The sequence below is a fragment of the Elgaria multicarinata genome, chromosome 5 (assembly GCF_023053635.1).
Source record: "Elgaria multicarinata webbii isolate HBS135686 ecotype San Diego chromosome 5, rElgMul1.1.pri, whole genome shotgun sequence".
Classification (NCBI taxonomy): Eukaryota; Metazoa; Chordata; class Lepidosauria; order Squamata; family Anguidae; genus Elgaria; species Elgaria multicarinata.
The window spans coordinates 135,046,828-135,067,458 of record NC_086175.1 but is presented as its reverse complement, the minus strand read 5'-3'; the positions used below and the strand labels follow the sequence as shown (position 1 = coordinate 135,067,458).

General features: G+C 48.6%; 1 protein-coding gene across 1 annotated transcript in view; it reads right to left on the bottom strand.

Moving 5' to 3' along the window:
- The window catches only part of MOGAT2 (monoacylglycerol O-acyltransferase 2), a 38,476-nt gene extending 28,911 nt beyond the window's left edge, over window positions 1–9,565 (bottom strand). Inside the window, exon 1 of the mRNA XM_063127756.1 lies at window positions 9,266–9,565. Within this exon, the coding sequence (XP_062983826.1) occupies window positions 9,266–9,565 (300 nt within the window). The remainder of the gene's footprint in view (window positions 1–9,265) is intronic.
- Window positions 9,566–20,631: the final 11,066 nt, after the last annotated feature.

Below are 20,631 nucleotides of genomic sequence, written 5' to 3'. Positions count from 1 at the left end.
GGTGTGCACGGACCCCCCGCTCCGCCCCGCGGGCCGATCCGAAAATTTTGGATCGCGCCGCTCCGCCCATACTCCGCTACTCTTCGCCGCGGAGCTCCAGCTCCGAATCGGAGCTCCGCAGTGGAGGGGAGTGGCACCAGGTAAGGCCGGGAGAGGAGGGGGGGAGGTTTACCGGGCCCTGCCACCATCGCCGCCTGTGCGGCGACGGCGGCAGAGCCCGGTAAGGGACCAAGGGGGAGGGGGGCCTTACCTGCCTCTGTCCGCGGTCCGTCGGCGTCTTCAATTGCGCCCGCGGTTCAACCAGGAAGCAAGCGGCCCAGACTTCCTGGTTGAACCGCGGGCTCAATTGAAGACGCGACGGACCGCGGACGGAGGCAGGTAAGGGAGAGGAGGGGGGGTTACCGGGCCCTGCCGCTGTCACCGCATGGGCGACAGCGAAAGCGGCAGGGCCCGGTAAACCCCACTTACCTTTCCGGCGGAGCTCCAGATCGAGGCGAAGGATCCGCCTTCACCTTGATCCTCTTCGCCACGCTCTGCCGGCCCCCCAATCCTCTTCGCCTCCACCTTAAGGGCAGGCGAAGCCCCCTGCTCCGCTTCTAATTCGCCAGTCCGATTAGAAGCGGAGCACATCCCTACTAAACACTGGAAATAAATAAATGAATTCTAATGAATTAGCTACATTTCTGGGGATTTTTTAAAAATGGCTATTACTTCCATGTTGCATGCCAAAAAGCATTACTGGGACTACTGTTTGATTGAGCAGGGAATCAGTGTCTACATTGTTTCATAAATAAATGAATAAAAATAACATCAATAAACGTTCACTTTTTTTTAAAAAAAATAGAAAATAAAATTCCCTGGGTACACACCCTAATGAAATTTCCTGCACACATCTATGTCCCTAATATGTGGGTGTATCTAAGCAATGTTCCCAAAAACGTTTGTGTGGGATTTTGGAGCTGAGAATTGCATTGCGGAATTCAGAGTAGCGCGTAATCCAAAGGAGAACTGATCCAGATATGAGTTTCAGAATTGCAAATTAGGGTTGTTCGCTTAAAAATGCTGACCAACAAAATTCTTCCCCATCCCTATCAACTCTGACACATTTCGTAGCTGAGTTGAAGAGAGAAGTTTGACAGGTGCATCTTCTCCCAGTTTCTGCATGACAAGCTTCATCTGCCAAGCTCCTACCCGACTACGAAAGATACTGGTGCTCCCGTGTCTTTTGCACTTGACTATCCCATCACTGGTGCAGCAACCTCCAATGAGTAGTTTATTTTGGACCATTGAAGGTGGTTTGAAAGTGAGAGATCTAAATTCTGGAATCAAGTGGAAGAATGGAAAACATGCTGAGTTTAGCTAAGGAAATCAAGTGAAACATTAACTGCTCTAACCTATCACTTGCAAGAAAAACACGCACACACCCTGTATTTACATTCCCAAGTTGTGAACCGAGGCACGTGCAATTGCCATGGGGGAATTGCAAAAGCGTTGTGAGAAAATATACACGTGGAAAAGTCATAGAATCATAGAATCATAGAATAGCAGAGTTGGAAGGGGCCCACAAGGCCATCGAGTCCAACCCCCTGCTCAATGCAGGAATCCACCCTAAAGCATCCCTGACAGGTGGTTGTCCAGCTGCCTCTTGAAGGCCTCTAGTGTGGGACAGCCCACAACCTCCCTAGGTAACTGATTCCATTGTCGCACTGCTCTAACAGTCAGGAAGTTTTTCCTGATGTCCAGCTTCTCTGATGGAGCTCTGACTCAGACCATTATTCTATCTAGTCCAGTATTGTCGAACATGACTCTCCAGCGTTTCAGGCAGGAGTTTTTCAAGTCCTACCTGGCGATGCCAGGGATCGAACCTGGGATCTTAAACATGGACCCTCCCATGGATCACAGCAGCAGGCCCACCCCCAACAGCCACGTATTCCCTGGCCCTTCAAATCCACCTCCTCTTTCAATCTTGGTGTTGTACATCCATATTCCAGCTGTGACGTGTTTGCATTGCATCACCAACCAAGGAGATGCATAAGGGCAAACCTAGGGGAGGTCTAAATTGGTTACATAATGGATCTCGCTACCACAAGATGTAGTGACTTCCAAATCACGTGAGGTACTGGTTCCAATAGGGCTGCAAGAAAGGCAAATGCTATGTTGGGCAGCATTAATAGAAGTATAGCTTCTATGGTCTTGTAGGCCCCTTCCAACTCTGCTATTCTATGAATCTATGATTCTATGAAAGGAAACTGCTAACCATTTGCTGCCATTTCTAATCACCCCCAAATAAGTCACCTCTGGCAGTCACGTCATCCTGCCAAATGCTAGGGCTGGCCCTGCTCCCCTTTCCATGGAGGGGGGCTTTGTCCTCTCCTCAGAGAAGCAAACTACGCCTGACACACCTGTGTGCTCTCTCTCTCTCTCTCTCCTGAAGGGTCTTTTAGTGTCACTTCCTAGATTAGCAGTGAAGAAGAGGAGGGAGGCGTTCTGTCTCTCTTCGCCTCCTCGTCCCACGACACATTCATTTGGTTTGTGCTACAGAGATATTAGGAGAAGATTAAAAGGCCCTGGTTAATCTCTTGGGAAGGGCAGCTAATCCTCCTGTGCTTAAGAAATCCCTGTTGCACACACTGCTGCAAACCAGGAAGAGGACAAACACCTGTACAGCACCCGGAACAGCAGCTACCAGAGGGGGAGTCCTGTTAGTCTGCGTGCAGCAAAAACATCGAAAAGTCTTGTGGCGCCTTAAAGATGAACACATTGATTTTGGCACAAGCTTTCGTGGGTTACGGCACACTTCATCAGATGCGTGGAGTATTGATAATACTCCATCAATCTCCTTGCACGTAATGAAGTGGACGACAGTCCACAAAACTATAGGCCAGAATAAATGTGATAAAAATCCAACCTAAGTCCTTCTTACAATTGACCCATTGTAATTCATGGTGCGTGGTATGGATAAAGTGGACATTTTACTCCCTATCTGGGGATTTGAACCTGGGACCGTCAGCCTGTAATGCAGCGGCTCTACCACTGAGCTACGGCCCCTCCCCTCCAGTCATTGTGGGAAGATCCCAACGGGGTCATCCCATGAAGCTGATTGGTGGAAGCTTCAGGACAGATCAGAGGAAGGATTTCTTCACACAGCATGGAATTAAACGATGGAATTCACTGCCACAAGATGTAGTGATGGCCATAAATTTGGATGGTTATAAAAGGGGGTTGGATAAATTCCTGATGGAGAAGGCTATCAATGACTACTAGTCCTGATGGCTATGCGCTGCTTCCAGTAGCAGAGGCAGTAAGCCTGTGTGCACCAGTTGCTGGGGAACATGGGTGGGAAGGTGCTGTTGCACCATGTCCTGCTTTGTGGGTCCCTGGCCGATGGCTGGTTAGCCACTATGTAAACAGAATGCTGGACTAGATGGACCCTTGGTCTGATCCAGCAGGGCACTTCTTATATTCTTATGTTCTTAAAAGGTTGTCACACAGAGGAGGGCCAGGATCTCTTCTCGATCCTCCCAGAGTGCAGGACACGGAATAACTTCTGCTGCCCCTTACGCCTGGAACGCTCTTCCAGAACATCTGAGATCCATAAGTTCAATCGCAGCTTTTAAAGCTCAGCTAAAAACTTTTCTTTTTCCTAAAGCTTTTAAAACTTGATGCTGTTTGGACTTCTTCTCTTCTTCTTCTTCTTATTATTATTATTAATTTATATAGCACCATCAATGTACATGGTGCTGTACAGAGTAAAACAGTAAATAGCTTTATACTGTTAGTTTTACCCTACCCTGTGCCTGTTTGCATTCTCTTCCCGTCCTTATTGTTTTATTATGATTTTATTAGAATGTAAGCCTATGCGGCAGGGTCTTGCTATTTACTGTTTTACTCTGTACAGCACCATGTACATAGATGGTGCTATATAAATAAATAAATAAATAAATAAATAAATAAATAAATAAATAAATAAATACGGGCTCAAGTTAAAGGAAGCCAGATTCCGTCTGGACATCAGGAAAAACTTCCTGACTGTTAGAGCAGTGCGACGGTGGAACCAGTTACCTAGGGAGGTTGTGGGCTCTCCCACACTAGAGTCATTCAAGAGGCAGCTGGACAACCATCTGACAGGGATGCTTTAGGGTGGATTCCTGCATTGAGCAGGGGGTTGGACTAGATGGCCTTGTAGGCCCCTTCCAACTCTGCTGTTCTATGATTCTATGATTCTATGTAGTGGAACTTAAGTTAGTCAAGACTAATTTAAGTCCCATTCATTTAAATGGGGCCTCATCTACACCAAGCAGGATATTGCAGTATGAAAGCGGTATATAAAAGGCAGGAGCCACACTACTGCTTTATAGTGGTATTGAAGTGCACTGACAACTGTTGGGGCCCATTGACACAGACCATATACCGCATACCGCTTTCATAGTGCTATATCCTGCTGGGTGTGGCTCCTGCCTTTTATATACTGCTTTCATAGTGCAATATCCTGCTTGGTGTAGATGAGGCCAGTGTCTACCCTAAACAGGACTTATGTGGGATTTTACTCCTAGTTTTTGAGGTGCCCTATTTGAAAGAGCAACCAACGTAGTAGTGATTTTGTACAAGGGCTTGCGGCTAGAGCGGCCACAAATGCATTGCCAACAAAGAGGAGCTGCATCAACCTGGAAGAGGACATACATTTGCACACAAGGCACACATGCTAATTCCCGTGTATAGATGCAAATTTAGAACTTATTACTCTCCTTTAAATAGAAATGCAACACGTCCCATCGGAAATCTCTTGCCCTTAGCAGAGACTAATCTCAGGAACATAGGAAGCTGCCTTAGACTGAACTAGACCCTCGGTCCACTTAGCCCAGTATTGTCAACACTGACTGGCAGTCGCTCTCCAGGATTTCACGCAGGAGCTTTTTTCAGCCCTACCTGGAGATTCTGAGGATCGAACCTGAGACCTTCTGAGTGTAAAGCAGCTGCTCTACCCCTGAACTACGGCCTCTCTTAGGCCGTTGCTAGACCACGGAGTAGCGTGGTGCGAGGCCCGTGCTCGTCCCTGTGCGTCCAGATGACGCACAGGGGATCCCGGCCTCAGCCAGGACTTGAGCCGCCCTGGCACCGCGCTAACGGGAACCGCTTGTAGCGCGGTTCTTCCCACGGTCCCGGCCTCAGGTCGGGCTGGGGCCGGGACTGCGGGCGTGTGGACCGTTCCGCTGCTTTTTCTGGCTACTGCACTTACGCGCAAGTAGCCAGGAAAAGCGGTGGGCGGGCTGCAGCGCTCCCGCCCCCCCTTCCCCCAATTCCCCCCATGACCTCCCCTGGCCTCCGATCCCTCCCTGTCCCCACGTGCATGTCTCACCACATACCCCCTTGTCCCCACCTGCTGTGTCCTCTGCTGCCGCCGCCGCCGCTGTCCCCAACCGCCCTGTTCCGCTGCCGCCGCTACCGCCGCTGTCCCCAGCCAGCTTTTCCTGTTGTCGCCATGTCCAGCCTGTGATGCCTGCCATCACAGGCCGGACATGGCGACAACAGGAAAAGCCGGCTGGGGACAGTGGCGGCAGCGGCGGCAGCAGGACACAGCAGGTGGGGACAAGGGGGGTTCGGAGGTCAGGGGAAGTCGGGGGGGGAAATCAGGGGCAGGGGGGCAGGGGTCCCTATTTTTTTTTAAAATAAAAACCCTTACCTTGGCCGTTGGTGCGCTCCTGCACACGCGGCCACTTTAACTGCAACAAAAATGGCGGACGTGATGGGGCTTCCCTCGGCCCCGTCGCGTCTCACGTGTGGACGGGGCCTACAGTCCGCGCTACTTCTAGCCCGGCTTGGCCCCTCCTCCCACACGGATTCTAAGGTAGGTCTAGCAAGGCCCTATGTCTCCCTTCATACTTCCCTGAAGATGTGATCCTTGTCAAAACGAAGCAGTTTCTTGGTAGTAAAGTTCGGTCGAGAGGCGCCATCTGTTGGCCAAATGGAACGCAGCTGGTTTGCTGCACACTTAACTGGACCTACCTTGCAGGTTTAGTTAACTAAACATTAAGTTTGATCCTTAAACTCCTATATTAGGGGCAGGTGAGTGATAGTTCCGGGACCCAATCCATACTTCCCATTAACTTCCAGGATAGTTCCTAATCCCAAGAACACAAACACACACACACTTACACACACTTTACAGTCTTTCCAATCCTAATGTGTTAGACTACAACTCCCAACAACCCCAGACCAGGTCTGTCACCAGCCTGGGGAAGGTTTCACTGTTATGTTTAAGGACAAATTAGATAGGAAGAGAGAGATATCTCAGCTTGGCTGCTTCATCGTCGCTTGAAGCTTAACATGGCAAAGACTGAATTGCTTGTTTTTCCTCCTAAACCTTCTCCTCATCTCTCATTCTCTCTTACTGTCAATGATGTTACGCTTACTCCGGTCAAGGAAGCTCGTAGCCTTGGCTTTATATTTGACTCCTCGCTCTCCTTTATTCCTCATATTGAGGCAGTAGCTAAATCTTGTCGATTTTTCCTGTATAATATTGCCAGGATTCGATCATTTTTGTCTGTCTCTTCTGCCAAGACGCTTGTTCATGCACTGGTTATTTCACGGTTGGACTACTGCAACCTTCTTCTCTCTGGCCTTCCTTCTTCTCACATCAGTCCATTGGTTTCTGTTCACCACTCTGCCGCAAAGATCATCTTCTTGGCTCGCCGCTCCGACCATGTTACTCCGCTTCTGAAATCTCTTCATTGGCTTCCAATTCACTTCAGAATCCAATATAAACTTCTCCTGTTAACCTTCAAAGCTTTTCACTGTCTAGCTCCTCCTATCTTTCCTCTCTCATCTCACACTATTGCCCCGCTCGTGCTCTTCACTCCTCTGATGCCATGTTTCTCGCCTGCCCAAGGGCCTCTACTTCCCTTGCTCGGCTTCGTCCATTTTCGTCTGCTGCCCCTTACGCCTGGAACGCTCTTCCAGAACATTTGAGAACTACAAGTTCAACCGCAGCTTTTAAATAGGCTGACCATATGAAAAGGAGGACAGGGCTCCTGTATCTTTAACAGTTGCATAGAAAAGGGAATTTCAGCAGGTGTCGTTTGTATATATGGAGAACCTGGTGAAATTCTCTCTTCATCACCACAGTTAAAGCTGCAGGTGCCCTGCCCTCTTTTAAATCTGGTCGCTCTAGTATAGCTCCTGCAGCTTTAACTATGATACTGAAGAGAGAATTTCACCAGGTTCTCCATATATACAAATGACACCTGCTGAAATTCCCTTTTCTATGCAACTGTTAAAGATACAGGAGCCCTGTCCTCCTTTTCATATGGTCACCCTACTTTTAAAGCTCAACTAAAAACTTTTCTTTTTCCTAAAGCTTTTAAAACTTGATGTTGTGCAGACTTCTACTGTTACTTTCTACTGTTAGTTTTACCCTACCCTGTGCCTGCTTACCCTACCCTGTGCCTGTTGGCATTCTCTTCCCCTCCTTATTGTTTTACTATGATTTTATTAGATTGTAAGCCTATGCGGCAGGGTCTTGCTATTTACTGTTTTACTCTGTACAGCACCATGTACACTGATGGTGCTATATAAATAAATAAATAAATAATAATAATAATAATAAGAGAGCAGATGTGTTGGTTTAAACCAGCTTTCCCAAACCCAGTGCCCTCAGGTCTCTTGAACTACAACCCCTATCACTCCCAGCTAACATGCCCATTGGTCATGCTGTCTAGGGGTGATAGGAGGGTTGTGTGCATGGAGGAAAAAAGACCCCAAATACCAAAACATTACCAGCATATTTAAAGTTCTCACTGCCAGATTAAGAGCCTCATCATCACACAGGGGGAAATCACGTTTGCTTACCGTCTCTTCTCCGCCCGCGCGCATTTGTCCCTCATTACCTCCTCTTTTGAAAGAGGAAGTAAACAATGTGCACATGGCCCATTCAGTGGGCCGTTTTGATCCCGCTGCTTCTCCTGCACACAGCAGGAGATGGCGGCAACTTCCGTCTTTAAAAATAAGTCAGACTTACTGGGGTGTGTTTTTGTGGTGCGAAGAAGGCTAGAAGGGACGAGAGGCACACAAGAGGCAGAAGACCTCATGAGAGGCACACAGGAGGCAGACAACATCGTGAGAGGGGCCGCAACAACCCACTGTCTCCTTCTCTTCCTGCCTGCTGAACATCTGATTAGCAGCAGGTTCAAGAACGGGAAGGAGAACTTGGACCCATAATGTTTTTAAGGTTGTTGTTTTTTAATTAATTTTTTTTTAAAAAAGGGCAGGAATCATAGAATCATAGAATAGCAGAGTTGGAACGGGCCTACAAGGCCATCGAGTCCAACCCCCTGCTCAATGCAGGAATCCACCTTAAAGCATCCCTGACAGAGGGTTGTCCAGCTGCCTCTTGAAGGCCTCTAGTGAGGGAGAGCCCACAACCTCCCTAGGTAACTGATTCCATTGTTGCACTGCTCTAACAGTCAGGAAGTTTTTCCTGATGGAAAAAGGAATCTGGCTTCCTTTAACTTGAGCCCGTTATTCCGTGTCGTGCACTCTGGGAGGATCGAGAAGAGATCCTGGCCCTCCTCTGTGTGACAACCTTTTAAGTATTTGAAGAGTGCTGTCATGTCTCCCCTCAATCTTCTCTTCTCCAGGCTAAACAGGCCCAGTTCTTTCAGTCTCTCTTCATAGGGCTTTGTTCCCAGACCCCTGATCATCCTGGTTGCCCTCCTCTGAACACGCTCCAGCTTGTCTGCGTCCTTCTTGAATTGTGAAGCCCAGAACTGGACGCAATACTCTAGATGAGGCCTAGCCAAGCCTCCGTGGACTCCAGCCCATCATCAGCACAGACACTTCTCTCTCACAAGCCTTGGGAGGCAGATGAGGCCTGGCCTCCAGACCACCTCCCAACCTCAAGCAGATGCTAACCAGCAACAGTACACAGGACAGAGACACAGACAGAGGGAGCAGACCATGCAATAGACCCAAGTGCCAACTCTTCCCCCACTTCTATTCAGGCAACACTGTCACAGGACCCAACAACATCAGTCACACCATCAAGGGCTCTTTCACCTGTATCCTTATAGAATCTCTGTTACATGCCATCCCTGACTTTGTCTATTGTTAAGTTCTTAATAAACACATACACATTATATGTGTCTTATTTTTTTCCACCACTTTTTTCAGCTGCACCTTATCAGATTTCCAACTGCACATTTTGTGTCCAACTGCACACCAAAAAACAACAACCCTGGAAGCCCACCTGTCCCCCCATGTCCACACTTACCGTGACGGGGAAATAGTTCTTCATGTATCTCCAGGCGATCCAGTTCCGGATGAACTTGATCCTCCTCCCGCCTTTCCTCGGCGTGTCCCAGTCAAAGGCCCACCATGCGGCGTAGACCATGCTGATCACCCAGAAGCGGGTGAAGAGGAGGGCGACAAAGATCGCAATGCAACACTGCGCTGTGAAAGGAAAGCAAGAGATGTTGAATCCTCGAAGGAAGGTCCTTCCGGGGGTGTGGGTGTAACCCCTATGGAGTAGATCAGTGGTTCCCAAAGTGGGTGGTTCCCAAAGTGATTGCATAGGGGGTCGTTAAGAGGCAAGGGGGCAGTGGGGGGGGCGCTAAGAGGCAAAGGGGTGGCAGGGGGGCATTTGAGGTGGTCTTTCCTGAGAAGTGCCTCTCCAGAAAGTCTTAAGACCCAGGGACATTTTTATGGGAGAAGGTAGTTTAGTCCCAAGCCATTTAGGGGAAGAATCCACACATGTATTAATACAGTTTAAGAAGAGTCCTTTTAATGGTGAATTGTAATTTTTCAAAACCACCAAAACGCTAATGAAGAGACTTGGTGCTTGGTGTGCCCCGCCATGCCGGCTGCAAAACAGAGGCATTCGCTCTCTTTTCCCTCCCTCCCTAGGCAAGCCTGTGGCGGGTGCTTTGGATTTTGAATAAATATTCAATTAATTGTTACTGTTTTGAATTTTATTGTTATTATCTTCCTTAGTGGGTCAATGAAAACCGCTATTCTGAATAATGATTTTTATAGTGTAGGGTAGTGGGGGCACTGGGCATGAGTTTGTGGAACCAAGGGGGCGGTGACCTGAAAAAGTTTGGTAACTACTGGAGTAGATGGTTTGATCCCTTGGGCAGGGCTCTCACTCTGAGCGAGAGGCCTGGAGAAGCAGCAGCAGGTGAGCCAGTTCTGCTGAAAGTTATGTGAATTCTGTTTAATTATAAGCCCTTATCACCTTGTATAAGGTAAATTCAAATGTTAATTGTGTACAGTAGCACTTCAGGGGGTGGGGAATCATTTTTTTGTATTGATAATTGTACTAATTATATTATTGCAGGGCTAATACTCTGAACTGTCTTGTTACTCCTTGGGGATTGCCCTGGGAATTAAAAGTTGAAGAAGGCTACGAAAAGGGACTCCCAGAGTACTCAGCGCCCCAAGCAGGATTGAGCTGTGAGCAAGAAATCCATATTTGTTGTCGTTGTCGTTGCACAAAGGACAGACTGTGGCATATTTCTGTGTTGGAATGTTTAGTAAAGACATGTTTTGTTAAAGATATATATATATATATATATATATATATTCTTTGCAAGTTGGTTCTAATTAAGCCCCATAGAACCCGCAATAGGAGAAGTTATATGGGCACAAAAGAGACAAGCTCTGGTGCTAAGAGAATGTTATGGAAAAATAACTGATTTCCCACTGCTCCCTTGGTGCATCTCTTCTCTCCCATCCTTCTTCCAAGATCCCTCATTTCCCTTTCCCAAAATGCCACCCTTGGGTGATTTTTAAGTGATTTAGATGAGTAGAATAGACCCCCTACTCCCAGGTAGGAGAGAAAAGTCCCATTTACCTATTTGGGTAAGATCGCTTACTCAGGGGTAAGCACGAGCCCTAGCCGCTGGTTAAATCACCAGGCGCTTGACACACCCACACACCTCTTATTTCCTTTCCCCACAGCTCAGTGGGAAACCAGGGAGAGAAATAAGAGGTGGGCAGCTCTCCCATCGAAAGGAATGTCAGGCGCCCAGGGAGGGTGAAGCAGGAAGGTTTCTGCCACGTAGGCAAGGTGGGACAGGAATGTCCCAGGGGACATTGCGAGTGGGGAGGGGGAACGAGGGAGGGAGTGGTGGACAGGGATTAGTTAAAGCCAATGGAATACGTGACAGGAAGGTCCCAGATTCATTACTAAGGGAATCATGTGATAATGGAGTTTGCAAAGTCAATAGGGTCTCTCACCCATCTGGGCATGTCAAGAAAACAGGGAGGAGGATCAGCTGTGACGATCTGAGCAAGCAACCAATTATTTGCATACAATGTCCCCCCCCCCCCCCATAAAACATTAACAATCTCAGATATGCAGACGACACCACTTTGATGGCTGAAAGCGAGGAGGAGCTGAGGAGCCTTGTGACAAAGGTGAAAGAAGAAAGTGCAAAAGCTGGGTTGCAGTTAAACCTCAAAAAAAAAAACCAAGATTATGGCAACCAGCTTGATTGATAACTTGCAAATAGAGGGAGAAAATGTGGAGGAAGTGACAGACTTTGTATTTCTGGGCGCAAAGATTACTGCAGACGCCGACTGCAGCTGGGAAATCAGAAGACGTTTACTTCTTGGGAGGAGAGCAATGACAAATCTCGATAAAATAGTTAAGAGCAGAGACACCACACTGACAACAAAGGTCGGCATAGTTAAAGCAATGGTATTCCCCGTAGTAACCTATGGCTGCGAGAGCTGGACCATAAGGAAAGCTGAGCGAAGGAAGATAGATGCCTTTGAACTGTGGCGTTGGAGGAAAATGCTGAGAGTGCCTTGGACTGCAAGAAGATCAAACCAGTCCAGACTCCAGGAAATAAAGCCAGACTGCTCACTTGAGGGAATGGTATTAAAGGCAAAACTGAAGTACTTTGGCCACATAATGAGAAGACAGGATACCCTGGAGAAGAGGCTGATGCTAGGGAAAGTGGAAGGCACAAGGAAGAGGGGCCGACCGAGGGCAAGATGGAGGGATGATATTCTGGAGGTGACAGACTTGACCTTGGGGGAGCTAGGGGTGGCGATGGCCGACAGAAAGCTCTGGCGTGGGCTGGTCCATGAAGTCACGAAGAGTCGGAAACGACTGAACGAATAAACAACAACAATAAAATGAAACGTAAACTTCTGTTCCGGGCCTTTTCCCTTACATTGACAAGGGAGAGGGACCTTTGTACAAAGAGATTTTTGGTACCTGAGGTAGAAATAAACTTTCCTTTTGAAACTGCATCCGGATGCCTTTTTATTTGATTTAATTGCGTTGTAATCCACAATTTTTCTAACAAGAATTCATATAAAAAACGGGAGCTCCAGCACAGAATGCTGAAAACTACAGTATTAGAAACTGCGGGCCACAATCTGAAGAACTTTGCACTACAGTAGCTCCTCGACAGCTCATTATCTTTTTCCAGGTTAGATTTCCTTGTGCCCGTATTATCGTAGTTCATGTTAAGTATAAGATATGTTTTCGGTAAGATGTAAATTTCACTGTTTGTATATGTTAAAAGAAACGGTACTTGCTATCTTTAATGTGTCAAGCAATGATGTTAAAAACAAAGAAACCTGACTTTTAAACTGTAATATCTGTTCATTACGAATAACAAGCTATAATACCAACCCTGTAGGATTGACAAGGTATAAAGGCTGGAAATTTCCCATGCAATTTTCTGATAACAACAGATCTTATATCCAAGAATAGCTGTGATTCACAGAACAATTTTTCAAAGAATGTAACTTAGTTTCTGGGTGTTCTTCCTCTTTTCTATTTTAACTTGTTGATTTTGAATTGTTATAGCTGCTGACGAAGGACTCCCGATGTTATTTGGTGCATTTTCCCCCTCACAGACACACCCATCCGGGGGTAGCCATTTCCCCTGTTTTGCACCCAGATCAGAAAGGCCGGAGAAAGCGAGGGAAGGAAGACGTCTCATCTACCGGGTTTTATCTCCTACAGGCAGGGCCGGTGCCAGGCTATTTTGCGCCCTAGGCAAGGTGAGCTACTTGCACACACACCTCAAATTGCGCGGAAGTCCAAACGTGTGCGCTGAGTGGAGAGCTGGGACGGGCTCACTTCGATTTGGGACCGAACCGTCTGGAATTCACCAGGATTTACTTCCGTGCGAACGCAGCCCGCTATGCATCCTGGGGTGCCGATCCCCTCCACACGTTTACTCGGGGGAATAAGGCTTCTGAGTAAGGAGGCATAGGCGGATCGGGCCACACTGGTACCTCCCGGTGCAACACATTCTCGGATGCAAGTCCCGTTGATCCACGCGTGCAGGATCAGGAAGCAGGAGAGTTTGCCTTGCGAGGAGTCCACAAGTCCCTAGCTTTCCTGGGGGAAGGGAGAAGGAGTCCTGCTTGCCTGCCTGCCTGGACATCGCGGCCTGTTTGAGGAGAGAGGCGAGGCGACCTTCCTTGGGAGTAAGGCAGAGGCTGGCTTGAGCCAGGTTCGAGCTCGCCACGTGCTTTTTCTTTTTCTTTTGGCAGCAGCCTCCTGGCAATGGGAGGGCGGCTTCCGGATGGCTAGAGCGGCTCTGGGAGGGTGGCTTCTGGGCGGAAGAACAAATAATAGAGTCATAGAATCATAGAATAGGAGAGTTGGAAGGGGCCTACAAGGCCATCGAGTTCAACCCCCTGCTCAATGCAGGAATCCACCCTAAAGCATCCCTGACAGATGGTTGTCCAGCTGCCTCTTGAAGGCCTTGAGTGTGGGAGAGCCCACAACCTCCCTAGGTAACTGATTCCATTGTCGTACTGCTCTAACAGTCAGGAAGTTTTTCCTGATGTCCAGCTGGAGTCTGGCTTCCTTTAACTTGAGCCCGTTATTCCGTATCCTGCACTCTGGGAGGATCGAGAAGAGATCCTGGCCCTCCTCTGTGTGACAACCTTTTAAGGATTTGAAGAGTGCTCTCATGTCTCCCCTCAATCTTCTCTTCTCCAGGCTCAACATGCCCAGTTCTTTCAGTCTCTCTTCATAGGGCTTTGTTTCCAGACCCCTGATCATCCTGGTTGCCCTCCTCTGAACATGCTCCAGCTTGTCTGCGTCCTTCTTGAATTGTGGAGCCCAGAACTGGACGCAATACTCTAGATGAGGCCTAACCAGGGCCGAATAGGGAGGAACCGGTACCTCACGCGATTTGGAAGCTACACTTCTATTAATGGAGCCCAAAATAGCATTGGCCTTTCTTGCAGCCATATCGCACTGTTGGCTCATATTCAGCTTGCGATCTACAACAATTCCAAGATCCTTCTCGTTTGTAGTATTGCTGAGTCAAGTATCCCCCATCTTGTAACTGTGGAGCCACTCCCCCACTCCAGCGTCCTTGGCTTCACTTCGGCCGGGCGGATGCAGGCGCCATCTCGCCCACCCAAGCACAGCTGAATCTTCGGGCTGGCCTGGGCCGGCTCACAGCCAACAACGCGCGTGAGTGCTGTGCTGCGCAGCTCCCCTCTTAGCTTGGCACTGTAGGCGCCCGCCTGAGCAGCCTCTATGGTAGCACCGGCCCTGCCTACAGGGATGCTTTTGTTCCACTGGTGTGCTGGAGGACCATCTTGAACCTTCCATATACTCAATTTTATCTAAGTTATTTGGTAGAAAAAATAATTGGTGACTGGATTTACAGACTCTGATGCAGGACAGAAGAACACGAGGGCCTGCTCCAATTGGACTGCCCCTGTGCACCCCGGGACTAACGGATATCAACAGCCCTGGGGAAGAACAGCAGGCAAAGGAAACAGGGGAACATAAGAAGCTGCGGTCAGATCTTGGATCCATCTAGACCAGTTTTGTTGACACTGACTGGCAGAGCAGCTCCCCAGCTTTTCAGGCAGGAGTGACCCTACCTGGAGATGCTGCCGGAAATTGAACCTGGGACTTTCTTCATGCAGAACTGGGGCTGTACCACTGAGCGGCCCAGCACCACCCCAAATCAGCCTGAGGTCCCCCGAGACTTCGGTGCCGATCTACCGGCTGATTCGGTACCCGCCTCGGATTTGCCCACCTTGGCTCAGATTCGGGGATTCGGCCCGAGGCGGTGCACAGCCCTAAAAAAAAGCCCCGTCTGGAGCACACACACACACACACACACACACACACACACACACAGATTGTGGCAATTGTAGGATAACAGTTTCAAAATGGCACTGTTGCTGATTTCTGCAATCTGCAAGTTCCCTGGTTTTATGGCCATTCAGGACCCAAAGTACATCTGCTAAGGAGATATCTTGACCTTGTTCTCTGCCAAGTTGACTGATAATTAATCAAGATCGATTCTCTCAATGCCATTCCTTTTGATGCCTGCAGGAATGATTAGGCAAGAGCAGAGATTACTGCACGGAAAAAGACAAGTAGGGCTGCACCGAGCCCACCCACTCCAACTCGCCTCGGAGGCCATTCTGGACCGCTTCAGGGGAGGGGTGTCTGTCTGTCAGGATCTGCCCTGCTGCAGAGGATTTGCAGGACCCGGGCCCAGTGTTGGGAGCTGTTCTGCTGCGGAGTATTTCCGGGACTCAGGCCCACTGCCAGCAGCACTCCTGGAGGGGCTGATGTTGACCAGCTGGGAGCGGCTGGCGAAAGGGCTATATAAGACCAGCATTCCTGCTCCACCCTTCACCCCAGCAACACGTCTCTTGGATCTGCTGTAGCCCGTTCCTACTCCGGACCGTGCCTGAACCTCTGTTTCGTTGTGACCACGTCTCTTGCCTCTGGCCTTGCTGGAACCCTGCTGCTCTTGGACCTGGACCCGGACCCCTGCTCGCCCCCGGACCACATCTCTGGCTTCCGCCGCTGCTCAAACTCAAGTTTGCCTTTGGACTCTGAACCCCACTATTCCTGCACTCTGCCTTCGCCTCTGGCCCTGCTTGGACTTTGCGTACTCCAGGACTCTGAGCCTTGCTCATTCTGGGACTTTGCTCTCGCCTCTGGCCCTGCCACCCCTGGCTAGTGTTATTAAAGGAAGGCCTTCTCAGACTACCGGTCTTGTGTGGGGCTCTGTTACGCTTTAGCTTTCCCAGTTCCCAGCAGCCCAGCCCTCAAGTCCGGCCGCCCATGCCTTGGATCATTACACTGCTTTACCTTGGGGCTGAAGCCAAAGCAGGCTGCTGTGATGCCTCCCCCATTCCCTGCCCTAATGCAGCCCACTGTTCCCCAAACCTCTGAGAGTGTACAAAGCTCTAAACAATGGAGTGCCTTCCCCCTTACCAATCTGCCTAGTCACCAGGAAAACAGTCTCTATTCGGCCGTGGTTAGGCCTCATCTAGAGTACTGTGTCCAGTTCTGGGCTCCACAATTCAAGAAGGACGCAGACAAGCTGGAGTGTGTTCAGAGGAGGGCAACCAGGATGATCAGGGGTCTGGAAACAAAGCCCTATGAAGAGAGACTGAAAGAACTGGGCAGGTTTAGCCTGGAGAAGAGAAGATGGAGGGGAGACATGATAGCACTCTTCAAATACTTGAAAGGTTGTCACACAGAGGAGGGCCAGGATCTCTTCTCGATCCTCCCAGAGTACAGGACACGGAATAACGGGCTCAAGTTAAAGGAAGCCAGATTCCAGCTGGACATCAGGAAAAACTTCCTAACTGTTAGAGCAGTATGACAATGGAATCAGTGACCTAGGGAGGTTGTGGGCTCTCCCACACTAGAGGCCTTCAAGAGGCAGCTGGACAACCATCTGCCAGGTATGCTTTAGGGTGGATTCCTGCATTGAGCAGGGGGTTGGACTCGATGGCCTTGTAGGCTCCTTCCAACTCTGCTATTCTATGATTCTTCAGTATGGCGTTCCCTCTCATGTGGAATTCCATGCCTTTGGAGGTCAGGCAGGCACCAACATGGTGTTGATTCTGTTACCTCCTGAATTATTATTATTATTATTATTGTTATTGTTATTGTTATTGTTATTGTTATTGTTATTGTTATTATTATTTGCATTTATATACCGCCCCATAGCTGAAGCTCTCTGGGCAGTTTACAAAAGTTAAAAACAATGAATATTAAAAGCAAACACACAAAATTTAAAAACATTAAAAAACATGATTTCAGGAAGCCTTCCTTGAGTGACTGGCCACAGTTTATCAAGACTCAATTCTATCAGAATACTGTTTCTTTATATATATATATATATATATATATATATATATATATATATATATGTGTGTGTGTGTGTGTGTGTGTGTGTGTGTGTGTGTGTGTGTGTTATTTTAATTTATTCTTTTATCTAATCTGCTGTTCACCACTCAAAATCTTTGGATGTGGAACGATATATAAATATAGTAAATAAAATAAATAAGATAGCCTTATAAGTAACCTCAGTAATAGAAACACCCTTACTGGGCTTTCTTCTTCTGGACTCTTTCCCAATTTACAAAGGGGTTCCTTTAGCCAGCAAATACATGGTTTAGAACTGAAAACTTCCTTTTCTGGCAATGCTCTCTGTGTTCAATGCAATAGCATCACAGCACTACACTGGCATTACACATGGCTGATATGCCACATTAATTTTTATTTCAGCTTATCTCGATCTTTTTGAAAGCAGGGCAAGGAGGGGGGGAAGTGCAGGAGACATTCTGGAGATTGACCACGTCATTTAAAGGACCTGCAAACTTCTGTGAGTGGCCAACAAATTGCTAGTGCAGAGAAGCTCTTGCCTGTGTTTTACCATGGAACCACAGCCCCTCCCCATTTCACACATGCTTGAAGTAAATCAGTTGAGCATTTCCAGATTGGTGGTTACAGACGAGGTGTGACTGCATTAGTGAAAGGTGCCGGGTGGCTTTTGGTCATAGATCCAACGCAGCGTGGAGTTTATCACATTTACGCCACGCGTTTCACTTGCAGTAGAATTGAGAGTGAAATGCAGGAGGTAAAGCTGATAACCCAGACTTAAACCTGCACAAAAGCAGTGCTGGTGGTGCATTTATATATTTTGCGACAGCCCATGGCCCTCCTGATGCCCTGGATTTGTGGCCCAATTCATGTGTGACCCTTCCACGGTGGGGAGCTACTTCCACGGGACCCGATTCATCCCACCCAGCAGGAAGAACTGCTAAGAGGGCGCACATGTGGCTGGGGAGACAGATTCCACGGCTGCTTGCCATGCCGGCATCGGCGGCTTCTAGGGAGGAGCGTCTTCACAAGCTGCCTTTGTTCTTTGCACAAAAGGGACCTCCGACATCCCGTTTGAGCACCAGCCGCTGCTGCTTTCATAGCCAGGCTGCTTGTATAGACGGGTCCCTCTTTGGAAGGAGCCGCAGAGAGGCCTGATGTCAGAGCTGGCCGACAACAGCTGCCACAGCTTCGCTTGCCAAGACGTCTAGCGTCCATCGGCCTGTTGAAAGCGAAATGGGTCCCCCAGCTTCTCTCGCTTCGTCTGGGCAGCCGAGGCCTTTGCTTCATTTGCATAACCATGGCAACCATGAGAGCGGCACTGCGGAGCGGCTGCCACCGCTGAGCCATCTGCTTACGGGCAGGCCGGCTGGGCCATGGAGAGAGGAGAAGGCGGAGGAGGCTCCCAGACCAGCTGATGGATGCTTCAGGTCACCAAAGCAGAGGTAGGCAAAGAGGAGACCGGCAGACATCACAAGTCCATGCTCCCTCGCATTACAGTGTGGGCCTGGGAGTCAGGATAACCAGGTTCTAGTCCCTATTTATTTATTTATTACATTTATATACTGCCCCATAGCTGAAGCTCTCTGGGAAGTTTACAAAAGTTAAAAACAGTGAACATTAAAAACAAATATACAAAAATACACATAATATATATATTGTATGTTCATTTATCTGGATAAGTGCACAGCTAGAAATCATTATTATAATTTAAATAGAAATGCAATACATCCAGTGGAGGCTGATGGCTCTGATTTTGGTGGGGCTGTGGATTTGTTCAGGATTTCAGTCAGAGACCGCCAGACCGCCAAAGGAGCTATCCTAGGTGCTTCACCCTATGCCCAAATAGACTCCATACCTTTGATAGCTCCACGAGAGTTCTGGTTGGTTTTAACTAGAATCCAGAAGAGATTCACAGCCCCACCAGACTACGTTTCACCATAGCGAGGCCAGCCGGCCTGCCAGCTTAGTCTACTCTCCTGGTTGGCAAGTTCAAGGCCCAGACCTGCTCTCCTTTCTTAAAGTTCTTCAATTTTAAACCAGACTTGAGCTGGGCAATCCATCCAATAGAGGACGCGCCTTCAAATAGAGGACCGTCCTCTGTAAAGTAGGACACCCAGCCACCCATGAACGGCAGGTCCTTCTGCTCCCACTCAATTCTGAGCCCTCTACCGGCGTGAGTGACTGAGAAGCCTGGCTGCAAAGCCTAGAGGAGGAGGCTCAGGAGAGGTAGGTGTGGCTGTTCCCAAAGCCAGCCCAGCACTGCTTCTTTGCTGCAGGGAGGCCTCATGGAGAAGTAGAAGACGCTGTCAGCCAGACCACCGGCCCATGTAGTTGTCTAGTGTTGGCTGCTATGTGTGGCAGCCATTCTCCGTTGCCTTAGGCAGAGAAAGGGTCTTTCCCAGCAGTGGCTCCCTGATCCTTCTAACTGGACATGTTGCCGATTGAACCTGGGTCTTTCTGCCTGAAAAACAGGCTTTCTGCTGCCACTGGGCTATGGGTTAGGGTGACCATATGAAAAGGAGGGCAGAAACCAAATGCACAGTTACAAGATGGGGGATACTTGGCTCAGCAATACTACAAACAAGAAGGATCTTGGAATTGTTGTAGATCGCAAGCTGAATATGAGCCAACAGTGTGATGTGGCTGCAAGAAAGGCAAATGCTATTTGGGCTGCATTAATAGAAGTATAGCTTCCAAATCGCGTGAAGTACTGGTTCCTCTCTATTCGGCCCTGGTTAAGCCTCATCTTGGAGAAGAGAAGATTGAGGGGAGACATGAGAGCACTCTTCAAATCCTTAAAAGGTTGCCACACAGAGGAGGGCCAGGATCTCTTCTCGATCCTCCCAGAGTGCAGGACACGGAATAACAGGCTCAAGTGACAGGAAGCCAGATTCTGGCTGGACATCAGGAAAAACTTCCTGACAGAGCAGTACGACAATGGAATCAGTTACCTAGGGAGGTGGTGGGCTCTCCCACCCTAGAGGCCTTCAAGAGGCAGCTGGACACCCATCTGTCAGGGATGCTTTAGGGTGGATTCCTGCATTGAGCAGGGGGTTGGGCTTGATGGCCTTGTAGGCCCCTTCCAACTCTGCTATTCTATGATTCTATACTGCTTTATAGTGGTACTGAAGAGCACTGACAACTGTTGGGGCCCATTGACACCGTTTTCATAGTGCTATATCCTGCTTGGTGTGGCTCCTACCTTTTATATACCGCTTTCATAGTGCAAAATCCTGCTTGGTGTAGATTAGGCCACTATAACAAAGTTACAGGAGCCCTGTCCTTTCCATAGGGTCACCCTAGCTGTGGTCCCTCTCATGCAGGGAGCCTGATGCCTGGCATAGAGATAAAGCCAGGGGGGAAGGGGCGCCAGCCTAATATCTGTGTTTTAAGTGGGTGCCATTGAAAGCCACCAGAAATCAATCCAGTGGAGCTCTCCAAACCCCCAGGATAATTTTATCTCTGCACCAGGAACATCTTTACCTGTTGAATTTCTAGAC